The 16556-nt window shown below is 51.5% G+C and overlaps 8 protein-coding genes across 8 annotated transcripts; 4 read left to right on the top strand and 4 right to left on the bottom strand.

The window, feature by feature from the left end:
* Positions 1-3254: 3254 nt before the first annotated feature.
* On the top strand, positions 3255-4451 carry FIBRA_05354 (uncharacterized protein; the record flags this gene model as incomplete). Its single annotated transcript, XM_012327122.1, has 3 exons — positions 3255-3569; positions 3634-3757; positions 3811-4451. The coding sequence occupies 3 exons, from the start codon at positions 3255-3257 to the stop codon at positions 4449-4451; spliced, it is 1080 nt and encodes a 359-aa protein (XP_012182512.1).
* Positions 4452-4983: 532 nt separating this feature from the next.
* Positions 4984-6538, bottom strand: FIBRA_05353 (uncharacterized protein; the record flags this gene model as incomplete). Its single annotated transcript, XM_012327121.1, has 8 exons — positions 4984-5067; positions 5118-5350; positions 5406-5535; positions 5586-5690; positions 5749-6036; positions 6085-6100; positions 6159-6403; positions 6452-6538. The coding sequence occupies 8 exons, from the start codon at positions 6536-6538 to the stop codon at positions 4984-4986; spliced, it is 1188 nt and encodes a 395-aa protein (XP_012182511.1).
* Positions 6539-6874: 336 nt separating this feature from the next.
* On the top strand, positions 6875-8205 carry FIBRA_05352 (uncharacterized protein; the record flags this gene model as incomplete). The annotated part of the gene is made up of 5 exons (XM_012327120.1): positions 6875-7202; positions 7318-7410; positions 7474-7838; positions 7895-8134; positions 8197-8205. 5 exons carry the CDS (start codon positions 6875-6877, stop codon positions 8203-8205), a joined length of 1035 nt encoding a protein of 344 aa, XP_012182510.1.
* A 181-nt stretch (positions 8206-8386) lies between these two features.
* Positions 8387-9807, bottom strand: FIBRA_05351 (uncharacterized protein; the record flags this gene model as incomplete). The annotated part of the gene is made up of 7 exons (XM_012327119.1): positions 8387-8440; positions 8496-9357; positions 9410-9417; positions 9473-9541; positions 9599-9610; positions 9669-9701; positions 9760-9807. The coding sequence occupies 7 exons, from the start codon at positions 9805-9807 to the stop codon at positions 8387-8389; spliced, it is 1086 nt and encodes a 361-aa protein (XP_012182509.1).
* Positions 9808-10068: 261 nt separating this feature from the next.
* FIBRA_05350 (uncharacterized protein) lies at positions 10069-11031 on the top strand (the record flags this gene model as incomplete). Its single annotated transcript, XM_012327118.1, has 7 exons — positions 10069-10107; positions 10172-10247; positions 10297-10379; positions 10430-10450; positions 10509-10574; positions 10632-10793; positions 10942-11031. The coding sequence occupies 7 exons, from the start codon at positions 10069-10071 to the stop codon at positions 11029-11031; spliced, it is 537 nt and encodes a 178-aa protein (XP_012182508.1).
* Positions 11032-11298: 267 nt separating this feature from the next.
* Positions 11299-14180, bottom strand: FIBRA_05349 (uncharacterized protein; the record flags this gene model as incomplete). The annotated part of the gene is made up of 8 exons (XM_012327117.1): positions 11299-11483; positions 11533-11677; positions 11735-11773; positions 11833-11924; positions 11984-12230; positions 12461-12739; positions 12803-13800; positions 13856-14180. The coding sequence occupies 8 exons, from the start codon at positions 14178-14180 to the stop codon at positions 11299-11301; spliced, it is 2310 nt and encodes a 769-aa protein (XP_012182507.1).
* Positions 14181-14329: 149 nt separating this feature from the next.
* Positions 14330-15864, top strand: FIBRA_05348 (uncharacterized protein; the record flags this gene model as incomplete). Its single annotated transcript, XM_012327116.1, has 8 exons — positions 14330-14359; positions 14409-14485; positions 14534-14788; positions 14844-15203; positions 15250-15532; positions 15583-15648; positions 15701-15730; positions 15784-15864. The coding sequence occupies 8 exons, from the start codon at positions 14330-14332 to the stop codon at positions 15862-15864; spliced, it is 1182 nt and encodes a 393-aa protein (XP_012182506.1).
* Positions 15865-16149: 285 nt separating this feature from the next.
* FIBRA_05347 (uncharacterized protein) lies at positions 16150-16542 on the bottom strand (the record flags this gene model as incomplete). The annotated part of the gene is made up of 1 exon (XM_012327115.1): positions 16150-16542. One exon carries the CDS (start codon positions 16540-16542, stop codon positions 16150-16152), a length of 393 nt encoding a protein of 130 aa, XP_012182505.1.
* Positions 16543-16556: the final 14 nt, after the last annotated feature.

Below are 16556 nucleotides of genomic sequence, written 5' to 3'. Positions count from 1 at the left end.
TATCAGTGTAGGACAATAGCGTGTATAAGTCCCAGTACCAGTTAACAATTAAACTCCTATTCCTCAGTCATTAGGTTGCTTAACAGGGACAGTCCTTAGTAATAGACTCAGTTGTCTATTCAGTCTTAGTCTGAAGCACTGCTTCAACCAGTATATGCTCTCAAACCACTGTCAGTTACAGTGGCTCAGTCTACAAGTCTAAGTACTAGTATAACATGTCAGCATTATGCATAGCAGTATCATTGTCAGTAGTAAGTCATAAGTCAAACTCCTGATCCTCAGTCGTCAGGTCCCTTAACAGGTATAGTCTGATGAGACTAAAATCAATTGCCTGGGCTCAGATGGAAGAAATGGGTGTGGAAAAAACCAGGAGAAGGGCTCAGTAACAGGTTGATAGAGGGAACTCTTAAGTTTGGAGGGGGAAACTTGATCATATGGGGTTGTATAGGCTGGGATGGAGTGGGGAGTGGGGAATACATGCAAGATTGAGAGAAATATGGATGCTGACCTCTATGTGAGCATTTTGGATGATGAACTTCTGGCAAGTGTAGAGTATTGGGAGATTTCTGTAGAGAATATGGTGTTTCAGCAGGACAATAACCCCAAGCACACTAGCAAGAAGGCCAAGGAGTGGCTAGAAGACAATGCAGTTAGTACTATGATATGGCCTCCACAGTCTCCAGACCTAACCCCCATTGAACATCTCTAGAGTCATCTCAAAAGAATGTCAGGAGGATATGAGGAGTCATCTAGGGGAATTGGAGAATTGTAAGAAAGAGTAGAGAAGGAGTAAGAGCAAATTCCTGCCTCTGTCTGTCAGGACTTAATTAGGAGTATGCCTAGAAGGGTTGAGGCAGGTTTGACAGCAAAAGGAGGGTATACAAGGTACTAGAAATGTCACTTTCTGTAGTCAAATATACAGGGGACAAAACTATTGCAATGGGTTTAGGGTAAAGATTCATCAATAACTTGGTCAATACCTAATAAAATCATGTGTTTGTGGGGTCTGTTGTATAGCCCAGATCTTAGGCCTTCCAATGGTACCCATAGGTACTATATTATGATGGCTGGTTCATTAGATATAGGCCTAGCAACACAACTATTGCAAATATTACAACACTTTTGTCCCCTAGTATACTACATAGAGACATCAGCAATAGAACCTAGGTGTTCTCTACCTGCTTAACTCAGTCTGCACTCTCTAACTTCCCCTGCTAGGGAAGCTCAGCCTTAGTTGAACACAAACTCAAGTACAAGTCCTCAGTCTAGGACTTGGGCATCATAGCCTTAGGATGCAACCAGTCTGGTGGAACTCCTGATCCTCCATCATTCCAGGTCCCTTAACACTTAGTAAGTAGAAGTAAGCAAAGTGGGTCAGTGAGAATGATAAGTAATCATGAGAAGGGTGAGTAAGCATAGGAGTAGGTGTGGGGCATGTGAGAATAAGAGGATAAATATAGTCCATAGCCTATGTCAGCAAGAGATAATAAAGAAAGAGGACAAGAATTGCCAAGTCATAGTAATACATCAAGATAGTAAAGAAAAAGAAATAGCACTGCATACAAGTGATGTAACACATATAGCCTGTGGCCACTGATTTACTCAGGTGGCAGAATATAATTAGCCACATACCTCTGATTTTCTGAAAGCTGATAATCACAATAATTCTAAGGTAGATATTTGTTTCTAGGATTATATTCTAAGGTAATTCTAGATCCTCTTTTTCACATTTTCCTGATGACTGAAGCCACATTTTCAGTTACTTAGCATGCAAGTTTGACTAGAGCTGACTACATCTGACTTCACTATGACTATAATAAGGGCCATGGAAGCCCCCCATTCAGGTAACTCTGGGATCGAAGCTCATAGGGGGCTTTCCGGGGTCCTTCCCAGACGTGTCGACGACCCGAAGGACGAGACTATGATGGAGCTGTCGCACGATTCTGATCATGGCCCATCAATGTGCCGACGGCGACGATCTCTCATCATTCAGTCGCTGTTAAGCTCTCTCCAAGAATTGCTCTTACGCGCGCCTTGCGAAAGCCAGCTCTTTTTCTACAATCGCAACGATGGCTCGTCCTGGACTTGCCCTCGCGAAATCCCCCAACACTAGTTTGAATACTCTTAGTGATCTCAACCATGACTGTCGTTTCTCAGCCTCGTTGTTCTTTGTCAACGAGCCATCTGGGTGTCGAGCGGGATGTCCGTGGAAGCTTGGTACGTTGCTAGTTTGTACTACTGTTGCAGGCGCGGAGATTGCGGAGGCTGTGATCAGCTGAGAGGGATGCGGGAGGGTCTTGTAGGATTTTGTCTGAAGTGTGTCGGGCGGCGGTCTACTTTTGTTCACAAAAAGGGCCAAACCAGGACAAGCGGCAGAATTGGGCGGCGGATCGTCCTAGTATGGAGATGAGATGCCCATACGTGGCCGCGAGAATGCTCAGGCACATTTTGAAACGGGGCCCCGCCGCGGCGATGCGCCCGCCACCCGCACACTTTCCCGCCCCGGAACCGGGTCAGGGGTCGGCCTCTCAGTCCGCTCCCCGCCCGCTCTTTCTTTTCCTCTCCGCTTTCCCCGTCTGTCTCGTCCTCACCAGCTTTCTCTCCGTACTCACTACCTTCCAGCCCTCGAGCGTATTTTTTCGAGCGTCCCCTTGTGGGTCCACTGGCACCACGCCTCTTGCCTCTCTAGAGCTCCACTCCGTACGTTCCAATCAAAAGAGAAAAATTTGCCCAACGCTAATGTCCTCACCGTGCGCAGGGTCTCCCCGCACGCTCGCTTGAACACTTCAATTGCGATCTTTCCGTGACATCTCCACGTTCACCTTTCTGTATCACTAATTTTCTCGACCGACTAATGCACGCTCCCCATGTCCCTCCTTCTGTTGCTAATGGACATTCGGTCCCATACACTATAAGTAGCAATCCCCCCAATCCAAAGCCGACCTTTAGGGCCGGAGATTGGATGTAAGCATTTTCTTCTCTAGTAAGTGATATGCCCAAAGCGCTCAATTTTCGTCGTGGTCCAGCTGTATAGCGCCATCGTGCGCAGCGCATAACTTTGGGTGTGTAGCTGGCGACTTTGGCGATTAAAACTACTGACACTGACATACCACCCCGCCTCGCCTTCATACACCGATCGACGCGCAATTTACAGAAGGAATCCCACGTGTATTGGATGTGGGAGACCCCGTGTGGATGATACGCAGTCTTTCCTCCTCCCTTCTCTATCGTTAAGTTCCCCGCCAACAACTACGATGTCTCCCCGGTTTGTCGCGCATCCCAACGACAATATGGCTCGCTCTCCTTATGGCACTTCGAACATCCATCGTCTGCGCACCAACAGTTCCCCGAGCTGCTTGCCTACTACCTCTGATGCGCAGGTGTCACATGCAGAGTCCAAGTCGAATACGTACCCACTTCTCACACCCTCTGGCCGAGCCTTGAGTGTCGGCGGTCGCGTCCAGAATGTTTCAGGTGACCCGCTCTCCCCGTGCATTATGTATTGGCCGGACAACGAACCGCTTCCGGAGCAGGGTCAGATTCGTCCGTCTGGTTCTGTCGTCATAACTGTAAGTAGTTGCAATATGGAGGGCACTCTACATGATCCTACATTTCATTGGTTTATTTTCACAGTATCCGCCTATCATTAATACCGGAAACAAGGGGGCTGCAGAAAAGCAGCCGGGCGATTGGATTTGCCATAAGTGCCATTACCTCAATTGGCGTCGCCGAAAGGTTTGCCAGACATGTTTCCCCTGTGGGTATCGGTTCATCATACGCGCGTATGCCTCAACTGACGGCATAATGTAGATGCAGAAGGCAACGGCGATTCTATATCTACAGCTGTTCAGGCTGAGCGAATTGCCCTACTTGAGAATGTTCTCGCGTCCCAGTTCGAGCGGACCATGAAGCCCGACCAGTGGAGTCCTGTCCTAATGCCTCGCGAGGTCCCAGCTCCTATGAGCTCACGTAAGCCGAGCTCTCCCGTGTCGCCCATGTCGCCTATGTCCCCCATGCTGCCTCCGTCCTTCTGGGCAGCCAACCTGCACCGCCGCGCATCCCTTGGGACGGGAGCCCAGGATCACACCATCTACCAGACTACAGACCACGATGTGCGGTCTCCGGTCTCGAACGCTCCCCAGCCCCCGGTCCCCACGACGCCGACGACCCCGCTGCTTCCGTCCTTCTTGCAGGACATCGTCCAGCCGCCGTCGCTTTCGCCCTCAACGTCTACGTCCTCCGCCGAGCTATCGCTAGAAGATCTTGACGACGCGACGCTGCGCTCTTCTCGCTTGGATGGCTACGGAGTTAATCGACCTTACAGTGGCAGCACGTCCTCGTTCTCCCTCCACGGAATCAACAGCATTTGGAAGTTTGATGGGGAAGAAAGCAAGGCGCTCTCTGCGACGCCCGCCAATGCCCGCCCGGCGGCATTCATGAAACAAGCGTGATTGTGATCTTTGAAATGGCAAAGTAAACTGTGCGTAAATGGCCCTGTTCTTGGCGACGTCGCCGCTCATCCTTGCGCAGAATATGTGTCAAAATAATGCAGCTGGTTTCTGCGGTGTATTTTTTTCTCCTCGTGTTGTAGAAGCAAACTTAGGATACATTACCGCGGTGGAAGGCTAAAGGACAATGTATCGCTGGAAATATCTTGACACCGATGTATCTGCTATGTACGGCGAGTCGATATACATTAGTTGTCCCTCTAGCGATGGATCGGGAGTAATGCGCCCGACTCCCATGGTCCCAACTATACAATTCTGTTTTTAATAATGTATTGTCGGTTGCTCACTGAAAGAAGCATGGCTAAATTAATTTTCTGGCGCTCCAAGTCGCGGAATATATCGCAGACGCGCAACCTCGAGGCAGTCCAATTGAGTAATGGTGATTCTATGAATGCTACAACAGAAAAAGTACAACATGCAGTCACTTCCTCAGTAATCCAAGTGCTACAATGGGCCAAATTATTCTTTGCGAAGCTTACGAGGCGTTGAGCACGCGCTGGAATGCGGCAGGCTTCTTGAGCCCAGCCTCGATGAAGTTCATGCGTCGTTGGCGCACCGCCTAGCGCCGATGTGAGCGCAGGGTATTGCACGGTGTGAGCTAAGACGCACCTGGTTCAGCTTGTCGAGCATCGTAACGGTGGTTTGCCAGTCGACGCAGGCGTCGGTGATGGAGACACCGTGCTTGAGCGCGGATGGGCCCTCGGGGGGCACGTCCTGGCGACCAGCGTTGATGTGAGACTCAATCATCACCCCGGTGATGTGCTTCTCGCCCGCAACGAGCTGCTCGCAGATGTCGTCAATGACCTTTGTCTGGTTCTCGTGGTTCTTTTGTGAGTTGCCGTCTGCATAGCGACCATTAAGCCATACGCGGCGGGGCACGACGTAGAGCGCACTCACGACTGCAGTCCACCATGATGGACGGGTGGTTCTGGGGACGAGCCTTCTCAATCCCAGACGCCGCCGCCTTGATGTGGTCGGACGCGTAGTTGGGGCCCTTTGTGCCACCGCGAAGGATAACGTGCACGTCCTGAGGAAGCGGTTGGCATGCTGCACTGAGATCCGCCGTGGGCTGCTTACCTGGTTCCCGCGTGTCTTGACAATAGCAGCCAACCCCTGTTCGGTGACACCCATGAACGCATGCGGGTTCGAACTCGCCCGCATGGCGTCAACCGCTACGGTTACCTGTGCAGGAAACGGTCAATAATTGTCCATATTGCCTGTAGGTGGTAGGGAAACCCACACTACCGTCTGTGCCGTTCTTGAATCCGATGGGGAACGACACACCGGACGCAAGCTCACGGTGCAGCTGGGACTCGGTGGTACGAGCACCAATGGCTCCCCAGGAGATCAAATCAGAAATGTACTGAGGCGAGATGGTATCCAGCAACTCGGAACCCACGGGAACTCCAATGTGCGTCAAGTCGCAGAGCAGTTGGCGAGCGAGGCGGAGACCTTTGTTGATTTGGAAGGAGCCATCGATGTCGGGGTCATTGATCAAGCCCTTCCAGCCAACAGTCGTGCGGGGTTTCTGTGGACGGAGATTCGAGTCAGAACGCACGGGAGGTCATGATGGGACGGAGGCCCTTACTTCGCTGTAGGCGACATGAATGAGCGATGAGCCGCGGAAGTCAGAGACACCAGTTCACTCACAAGTAAGCTCTCATAACGATGTGTAGGTTAGTCCACTCTGGGATTTTCTCCTTCAGCAGCTGGGCGTACTCCATCGCCTGGGCTGGCGAGTGGATCGAGCAAGGGCCTACAATCACCAATACCCTGTCGTCTTGTCCAGCCAAAATTCGCGCGGCGGCGAAACGTGCGGCAGCGATGGTCTTTTGAGACTCTGGGCTGGATTGGATCTCATGGCGGAGCAACGACGGCTGCACCAGAGGGTCGTACTGAGGGCACGGTGAGCACGATCACTGCAATCGAGACAAGAAACATACCCCGATGACACGACGATCCTGGATATACCTCTGGATTTTCTCCGTATCGTCCGGGATGGGAGTAATAACGTTCGTGTTTCTGAACATGGTTCTGTAATGTACGAGAGGGAAAAAGTGAGTAGGTGCTCGCTGGTGGAGGAGAGTGGGTCAGGATCGAGGTGGTGTTGACTCGAAGTTTTCTACCCGTCTTTATATACAGCCAGCAACAGCGAGCGGCATGGGACGAGTTGATGAGAAGGAGAGAGGTGGTCGAGTCATGCCGCTGATTGACCGTGCAGTCCGGAGCGCACGTTGAGGACAGCCCGGGCAGTCTCCGCGGGCGACCGGCTAGACCCTCTCCTCGACTCAGCTGCCACCTCCCCGGGCTACACACGTTGTTCGTCTCGTCTGCCGCGCCCGGCTGCGACTGAATCACACCTCGCAATGCAGACCCTACGAGTCTCCCTCGCTCCCTCCCCGGGGTTCTGCATCAAATCTGTCTCGCTACAGGACGCCGTGTGCAAAATCACTCCTCCCCCTCCGCCCGCGTCTTCCAAACTAGAGGGTCCCTCTGTTATTCATGCCGTCCCCATCCCAAAAGGAGCCAAGATCTTTGTGAACATTGCCTGGGACCGCAATGTCCCTCCTCCGCCGGAGGGATCAGAAGACGTAATTCAGAGAGCGATGCTGGGGGAAGACCCAAGCGACGGCAATGACCAGGACTGGTTTGTCCCTGTGGTTGTCTCCGAGCCACGGGAAGATCGAGACAAAGGTTCGTCATGAGAGAATCCGCTTGAAGACCATGACAACGGTGGGGACCATCCCCGCTCCTCAGTGTTAACCAACCCTGCAGAATGTCATCTAATACATCCATGTGTCATCTTCAGCCGGCAAACCGTCTGTCGTGTTTGACTGCGTGTATAATTCCACATTGAAGTCGCGCGCATTAAAAGATCCCGAGTTCAAAACGTTCCTCATCGGTAAGTTTTACTCGTCCTACACGAGTGAGTTGATGTCATGGTGTTACCCCTCCACATCAACAGAGCTAGCGTTCCAGCGGATCGAAGCCCAGCATGGTGTACTGCTTTCGCGGCAAATTGGGACTCCCAATATCAGATCCAAAGGCGAGCTGCTTTCCCGAACCGTGTTGATCCCTGCTGCGCTCTTTCCGGAGAACAGTCCAGCCCGCAAGACTTCCGACTCCAAGGCTGAAAGTGTAGCGCGCAAACTCATCGAAGAGGTTGATCCGCGGCCGACTCCCCCGCAGAAATCAACCAAGGACAAGCCTGATGGGCAAGACGAATACCCCACTGCGGCTACTCCGGGCCCAACATCCCTACCCAGTCCTGACTTTTTGTGGTCGAGAGGAATTGAAGGAGTGCATATATATGTCCTAGTTCCCAAGCTTGTTCGTGGAGCTGATCCATCATTCGTGATTTGACTCTCCCTCACTATTATCTCTAGACACATTCGCGCGTTCAATCCGCAACGCTGGACATTGAGCCTCGGCGAATCATTTTTCACGTACCCGACCTCTACGCGCTCGACCTGAACCTCGACATGTCCGACGCTGAAATCGGACAAAACGCACAGCTCTCGGAAAAGACTGTGGACCAGGCACTTACTCTGAAAAGACAGCGAGAATTTGATGTGGATCGTGCCCGCGCGCAATGGAACGTAGCAGAAGGACAGCTTATCATACATGTATAGTCAGGTTGCACGTTCTGAGTGTTCTAGCGGCTGTATGAATACATGAAGATATCTAGGATGCATAGATCTTTTCGCATATTGGAGAACGTAGCTGAGATGTCGAACTGCACTCAAGTCACAACTACGATGGAGATCAGAAGCTATCAGTGGGCGCTATATACTACAATAACAAGTGAACAACGGATCCACAAATTGAATCATAATGATAGTGTCCATGGCCTTATGCCGACATACAATAATCATGGATTATGAGCCCGCCTTACCCAATAGTGCATAGCCACTTCCTTGAGGGCCATACAGCTATAGCAGACACATCAGTCTGATCATCCAAAGGGCGTGTAATGTGGCAACGGACCTTGCTGTAGCATCGGTGACAAAAGGGGTTTCCATCCCTCTCCGTAAGGCGGGTGGAGTCGAGATGAGTGTTGCACTCAGTGCACCGCAAGCACCCTTTATGATACGTCTTGCCGATCGCTTTTGCCTGCTCTGCAAAAAAAACAGTCTTCCCGCACTTCGGACATACCGGCGTACCCCCTCCCCACTGCCTCCCCGTCATAGCAGGCGCCATCGGACTAGCGTTGCCGCCGGACAGTGCCATCCCATATCGCGTTCCTGTGCTAGTGGGAACGAGCGATGAGTACATCGGAACTCCAGTATCGGAAGGGTACACAGGTGCGGGCGGCTCCGGAACAGCCGCACTCTCTCCTTCACTAGGCATATCTTTGTCACTAGTGACATCGCTGTTGAACCGGTTCCGTACGGGACTTAAGGGCACAGTCCGCGGAAGGCCACCTGCGCCGCGACCTGTGTGCGTCGAAGTTGTGCCTAGTCCGTTCGTTTGAAAATTTAGTCCTCCATTCATATCTTGCACCTCGTCCTGTTCGTCTAGGGCGCTCTCGATAGATCGTGATCGGTCCGGTGCGGACCCACGAGTGGGGCTAAGCGTTCGTGTCGGTCTTAGCATTGGAGGCGCAGGAGAGGACGCCATGAAGGGGGTTTTATCGATGGATCCGCCGCCAGTCGCATGCCGTCTCATAGGCAGCGGAGGCGCATTATTGCTAGATGCACGAGCGGGTGGCGAAGCAGCGCGACCGAATGTAGCCGCACGATTAGGAGATACGGGCGGAGATATTGAGGAGACAAAAATCTCGTCGCGGTTGGGTAAATTCGCCAAACGCAGGTCTCTCGTCCCGAAAAGCTTGATATGGCAGTTCTTGCTGCACGCTGAATGTGAGTCAACTCGATACGAAACAAAGGGTTGATACATACCAATAGGGCTAATGTGCGGAATAAGATGGGAGATTGTACTTCAAGCGAAATGCTGTTGCTCACCTCCTGGTCGTGCTCAACTAGGTTGTAGGAATCTAAGCGCTTCCCGCACGATGTGCATGTCAAGCATGGCTAGTCGGGTGAGGTCATTGTTACGCCATGGAGGTATGAGAAGATGCAGAAGCTCACTTTATGATACAGCTAGTATAGAAAAGCAGTCAATGGTGTTGTAAGCTGAACCTAAATCGCTAATACTCACTTTGCGACCCGGGCCCATAATCTTAATGACTTTCTGAGTATATGCAGATCAGAAGGAATAAAATAGTAAGCACCTGCTCTGCAGCATATACCGCTTTGTTGCATCTTGGGCAAATGGGTGTCCCACCAAAAGGATGCATAACGACGATGGTGTTGTCGAGAGTGGCGACCGTGACGCTGTGCGCCGAGTTACCTCAGCCTGGGGCCCAGCACTAGATGAGGTAGGGTTACATAAGAGGGCCCGGGGCGGAGATTACCGGATTCTCCCACGAATGGTTCGGAGATGGAAAATTGATGAAGATGGCATTTTTCCGGTGAACGTTAGCAGCGCCCGTTTCCTCCTCAACCTCTTCTCGCTCTAGACAACCCCTCCCTCCCTTCCCACTTTCTACGACTCCATCATGTCTGACGACGAGCAGCACAACCACAACTTCGAGCAGGTTCGCCTCTCCCCTCATGCATTAGGGGTCCTGTGCTCACCGTCGCAACGGCAACCTTGAACAGGCCAGTGCTGGGGCCTCCGCCACCTTCCCCATGCAATGTTCTGCTCTCCGCAAGAACGGGCACGTCGTCATAAAAGGTTGCAAGGATCTTCTCGAGGTCTGATCGTCGCTTATGGGTGCGCCCAGGTCGTCCCTGCAAGATCGTAGAGATGTCCACTTCCAAGACTGGCAAGCACGGTCACGCTAAGGTTCACTTGGTCGCCATCGATGTAAGGATTAATTCTGCTACGTGTCAAGCTTATGCCTAACACTTCGTTAGATATTCACCGGCAAAAAACTCGTGCGTACCGCTGTGTCATCCATCGTAGGACACTTCTGATGCTTGTCTCGTTCTCCAGGAAGATATCTGTCCCTCCACTCACAACATGGATGTCCCCAATGTCTTTAGGAATGAGTACCAGCTGGTGTGTTCGGTCCTAGTTCATCTGGCCTGCTTGCTCATCTGTTACAACACGTATCAGGTCAACATCGATGATGGCTTCTTGAATCTGATGACTGCTGATGGCACTGCTAAGGATGATGTCCGAGTTCCCGAGGGTGAACTTGGTGACCAGATCTCTGGTGGATTTGATGAGGGCAAAGATTTACTTGTCACAATTGTCAGTGCTATGGGCGAGGAGCAGGTGAGTCGCTTTCATCTATAATGTTATGCCTAACACCGATGGCATGATCGGCAGGCTATTTCTTTCAAGGAGGCTCCCAAAGGCTCTTAGTTATATGTAAGCTGTTGTTTCTCGAGTTCTCGAGTCTCTGTCTGACGCTTTGTTTCAGGTAGCGTTTATACTGTTCATCTGGGTCGTATATCTCTATCCGTCGGTTGCCCACCCGCTATTGTCTCTATTAAGCATCAACCCATCGTAGCAGTACCTATCCGTCGTGCATGTACAATGTGATGTTAGTATTCGTCCATGTACCTCATTCCTTTTGTTAGCGTTTAGACAATGCAGTTGCGGATATCATCGAACATGAGTGATTTAGAGACAGAAAGAGCTTAGAATACACAGACAACGCCAGCTGCAGAAATCATTCAAGAGTAAGGCTACACTTGTGTCATTGAACTGGGAATTGCACTACAAGATGCCAATCATACGATCTATATAATGAATGTATGACTAAGATGACTGCACCCTACATGGTATTGATCACATAGACGCTACCGCAGGCAAGGACTAAGGCCATGAACACGGTGAAAACCGTAGCAGGGACACCAAGTCGTTGTTCAAATGGACCATCCCAATCCGTAGGAAGAGTCAAGGTGATCTCTGAAGTGGGAACAGTGACATTGACGGCATCAAGACAGGCGGTCTGGTAGGCTAGACGGGGATGAATCTCGGACCAGAATCTCGTAAGAGCAACACCTACCGGTCAGCGCAGTGGCAGAGCCAGCCCTGGGATCTACCATTGGCAAATTCTGGGCGATCAACTCATCGAACATACATTGCTCGCAGGCCGTAATGAGAGTAACCGTCGCGCTATCGCAGAGGCAGGTGTTGCTTGTACCGCATGCCTACGACGTGAATCGTCAACAACCATATATACCGGCGCATGCGACAGGGTAAATCACCTGAATAGCTTTGTTGGCCGGAGAACATTGTGTTTGACACTACATTGCAGAACACAATATTAGCGGGATCGCAGGGGCGATGCATGGAAAACACAGACAGCATTCGTTAAGTTGGCGTCGTTGACTGTAAGGAACTGGCTGGCGGGGACAGTCCCCACGGACCCACCGACACTGATGTTTAAAGCAAGTGCTAGAAAGAGAATGGCATCGTTGGAGATGGGAGATGCAGCGCAAGAGGCTCAGCCGTACCTCGACTTGCGAGCAAGGTGACCAGCAAGAAGGTAAAGCTCAGGAACGAACGCATGGCGAGAACGACAGCGGCAATGATTGACGAGGAGCGGAAACCTGAGCAAGCCAAAGCCCTACCGGAGGAGCAGAATGAGAAGAGAGGATGAAGATGAAGATGAAAGTGAAACCCGCGACGGGTCACAGCTACTGCCTTTTGTCGCCCCTGCTGAGTGCCATAGTGACGAGTATCACTGATCCGAAGTCCAGCCTGCCACACGTCACACATCATACAAAGCTCTGGCCGCACAGGAGTAGCCTCCAGGGTATTTACACACAAGCACGTAGCGATTATCACGAATCATGCACAATAATACGACCGAGAGCAAATATGACGACAAATCCTGTTCAGCCTGTAATGTCCCGATCCACTCAGCCTTTCTCACCCCGACCTCTCACTGATGGTAAGTTGATGTTCACCCCTGTCTGCACGCTACTCACCCTGCCCCTTCGTACCACAAGCGGTTCATGGCAACGCTTCTGCTCGAAATCCCACGTCGCATAAAGGCGCGCATCAGGAAGCGATTTTGCTGGCACATCAACCTCCTTGCCATTCGTGAGGCCTCCATCTTTGCCCTTCGTCGTAACTGCTGGAGCTGGCGGTGTAGACGCGTTCGTGTTCCATGGCGCACTCACTCCAGGTCCGTATGTGAGTTTTTGAGACCCCCGTTGTAGAATTGGCGGATGTGCTAGACGAGTGGTACGATTATAAACAGAGCCCTGCATTGAATTTGTAGGTCAGCATTATGATTGGCTCGCATAAGAACGGAACTCGATGCTTACAGGGAGGACCTGGCGAGCCAGACCAGGAAGTCGAGATACTTGTTGACTGAGCAGTGGCGTAACACGCTCAGATGAGACAACTGGTTTTGGAGGCACCGAGGGTAAATTCGACTTTCGGTCTTTGTCCAAATCCGCTTCCTTGCCATCAGGCGTTGGTGGCAACTTGGATATTGGAACCGGATATGTTGGCCCCATTGCAGTGACGCGCGGAGCACTGGGTACGACACTGGAAAATACAGTCGGTGCTGGGTCCCAGCGGGGACGTACTTCAGCCTCAGAGAGATAGGCTAACGCCACCTTGTAGCGGGAGGGATTGACAGAAGTCACATTGGGGGGCGGTGGATGCGTCAAGACATGGTGATAGGCTCCTAATAGTGCGGGCTGAACAAGAGGCAGAGGCAATGGCGGCTGCAATTGACCAGCTAGTTCATGAGTATCAGAGGGAGGCGAAGGAAGGTGTTGCGATGGCTGTGATGCAAGTAACGACTGCGAATAAGGAATTGGTGTAAGATAATCTGCCGATGATGTGGATGCGGCAATTGGAGGAGGAGGGGTCGTGGGTCGTTCAAGCTTGACTACATTCGAGGGAAGAGGAATATCTTGCGGAGGAGTAGGAGAATGTCGCGGGGAGTCTGTGGGGAATGGAGGAAAGTGGTCGGGTATGTAAGAAGGTGGCCTCCATTTCGCTGTACGCTGTCGTTTACGGGGTGGTGTAGAGGGGTTAGAAATAGGTGACAGTGGCAGAGGTGGGGATACCGGTGGTGGTGCATTGAGATTATCCTGTCTGCTTCTCAGCCATGCCGACTCTTCAGAAGCGGAAACATCTACATCCATTCCATCAAGGGTGCCCTGGAGCCCTTCCCCTAGGAGACCTTCCTCTTCGAGTTCACTAGCCTCTTCGTCGCTGTCGTACTCAGATGAAAACGGACTTGGAACACGCGCGTATACAAGTGAGATAGCATCGTCACGATCCTCCTTTAGACCATATTGAAGGGAAGCTGGGACAGACAAGAAAGTGAAAACGAGCAGTGCGCAAAGCACGACTCGACTGACCCTTGAATTCATTCAAGTCTTCTACTCTCCTCGCGGAACGGGTGTTGTAACGCGCTAGATCCCTCCCTTCCACTGCACAATATTCACTCAGCTCATCCACACCAACACCTAGCTCATCCAGAGCGGACACCGCGTCCCTGAGACTCAGACTCAACCTCCCTGCGTGTTCCGCGTATTTTGCACATGTTGTGGTCAAGAGCGCGAGATAACGAGAAAGGAGGTCGGTTAAGACGAGTGTCGCCTGAGTAGAGGAGCGAGAGAAGCTGTGAGCATGAAGAGTTTCGTGAGTGACGGACTCGAGCAGTTTCTTCGCTCCTCCGTCCATGAGCTTTGGGTTGAGTTGGCGACGACAGTATGGTGGCGGTTGGAGATCTAGGGATCGAGCGCCGTCTCAATATTTTCCCGCTCAGCGGCATGCTAGCACCCTCGATCGTCTGAATAGCGACTTGTTGTTTCTTCTCCGCTTTCGTCATCATGTGTGGCCGCTACTCCCTGGGTGTTCCGGTCAGTAGTGTGAATTTCCCAAGAGTTTATTACAATTAATGCCTCGCAGCATGCCGAGGTACAACAATTACATGGATACAATGTTCATGTCGGTGAATGGGTCGGACAAGATGACTTTGTACCCAGGTGCGCCCACGCACTGTCCCTCGTCTAACCAACTCACATCTACTGTAGACACAATATTGCACCTCGTTCTCAGGCGCCTGTTTTACGTCGAAGGGAGCCCAATGAACTCGAAGAAGCCGGAGAGGATACCTCGTCTGCCCCCTTGATTCTCCAAACTATGAAATGGGGACTCGTTCCTCATTGGTCAAAACACGAGGACAAGTCCATGAATACGACAAATGCTCGATCTGAGAACCTTGTCGAGCGTGGTGGTATGTGGGCAAGCATTAAGGGCAGAAAGCGTTGCGCTGTTGTATGTGAGGGGTAAGTAAGACTCATATACCCCTGTTGGATTTTGTGGCATATGCTTGTCCACCAGGTATTTTGAATGGTTAAAGAAGGGGAAGAACCGTTTTCCCCATTTTACAAAGCACAAAAGTGGCAACTTGATGCTCCTTGCTGGTCTTTACGACCGCGCGGTACTTGAAGGTACCGTCGTTGATCTTCATCGTTCCAGGCATCGCTCAAGAAGCTTAGATGAGACGCGCGCTCTATGGACGTTCACGATTGTCACCACCGTTGCTAACAAAGAGTTTGAATGGCTGCATGATCGGCAGCCCGTGATCTTATCGACTCTCGGGGCTCTGAACACATGGCTTGATACTTCGTCGTTACAATGGACGCCTGCCTTGACAAAACTTGTGGACCCTTATAACGACTCCAATTCGCCCTTGCTATGGTAAGCTATTGGGATCTGAATAGGTACCTCTTGCTCATTTTACCAGTTATCAGGTACCTAAGGAAGTCGGCAAGGTTGGGACCGAGTCGCCCACCTTCGTGCAACCCATCTCAGAACGGAAGGATGGTATACAGGCCATGTTTGCGAAACAGAAGGATACATCAAGTCAAGTCTCGCGAAAGCGGCGTAGGGGCGAGAAGCCACCAAAGAAAAATACAGAGTCTGTGAAGGATGCGGCAGATGCAAGCTCAAGCATGCAGAAGGTCAATGTGTGGGAGGACGACTCCGAAGTGGAATATATTGGAACCACCAGGCCATCAACGCCGAAGGTCACAGCCCTACCGTCACCTTTTGTGTAATTTTTAACCCTCCGCAGCAGATTGCAGCTTCGGAGAAGCCAAATATCGATGGTGATGGCGAGGTGTCAACTTCATCTCCCATCAAGGTAGGATCTCTGTAGTCCGAAGCTATGATTTTGAGATTTAGTGTGAATGTAGCGTCCCCGTGTAAAGGGCAGATCTGCAAAGGTAAGATTCAGTGTCATCGTTTGGCCATACAATTGGCGAATATATGCTATTAGGCAAATCTTACCCTTCGGAGTGGAGCTGCTGGTCCACCCCAGGGTTCAAACAAAATCACGTCTTTCTTTGCCAAGACTTAATATATCTTATTGCTTCACCATCAGTTGCGGAATTCGTCTGCAACAATAGCATTATGGCTAGGCGTCTCGGAGACTGGAGCCAGTGCATGGTAGTAGACATACAAAGAGACAGGTAGAGACGAGATAGACGGAGATGAGATGGATGAGAAACACAAACGAGGAAACAGAGGAACTAGAGAGCAAGATGGATTAACACAGAGAAATTAACGGGATCGTGCAATCAAGCAGAACAATGCATTAGAAGCCGAGCAAGGCCACTACTATGTGTCGCCACCGCTTCGTCAATTACTGCCAGTAGCCCTGTTGCTGCCTAGGCTGATATGAGTAGAAGTTACCGGCATCGGAACCGCCTTGGGGGTATCCTAGATGACCCTGAGGACCTTGTCCTTGCGGCTGGTGTTGTTGCGCCTGTTGATTCTGGGGGACATTAGATGCACCAGCCCCGAAGCGCTGGGCAGCGTAGAAGCTTCCCTGAGATGGCTGCTGCACGCTGCCGCGGGTCTGCGGGCCCTGACCCACTCCACCTTGACCGACGCCCACGCCAGAGCCGACGTCTTTAAGACCGGCGTTTGCACCGTACGGTTTATACGCAGCCTCAGGCGATCCACCCCCAGCGCGCTGCCCAAGAGGCCCTGAGGACGGCCCCGTCGACTGGCCGAGCCCCATGAAGCCCTGCATCCCTTGGCTTGCTG

The sequence above is a fragment of the Fibroporia radiculosa genome (genome assembly GCF_000313525.1).
Source record: "Fibroporia radiculosa TFFH 294 genomic supercontigs, scaffold4276, whole genome shotgun sequence".
In the NCBI taxonomy this organism is placed as follows: Eukaryota; Fungi; Basidiomycota; class Agaricomycetes; order Polyporales; family Fibroporiaceae; genus Fibroporia; species Fibroporia radiculosa.
This window is presented reverse-complemented; position numbering and strand designations above follow the sequence as displayed.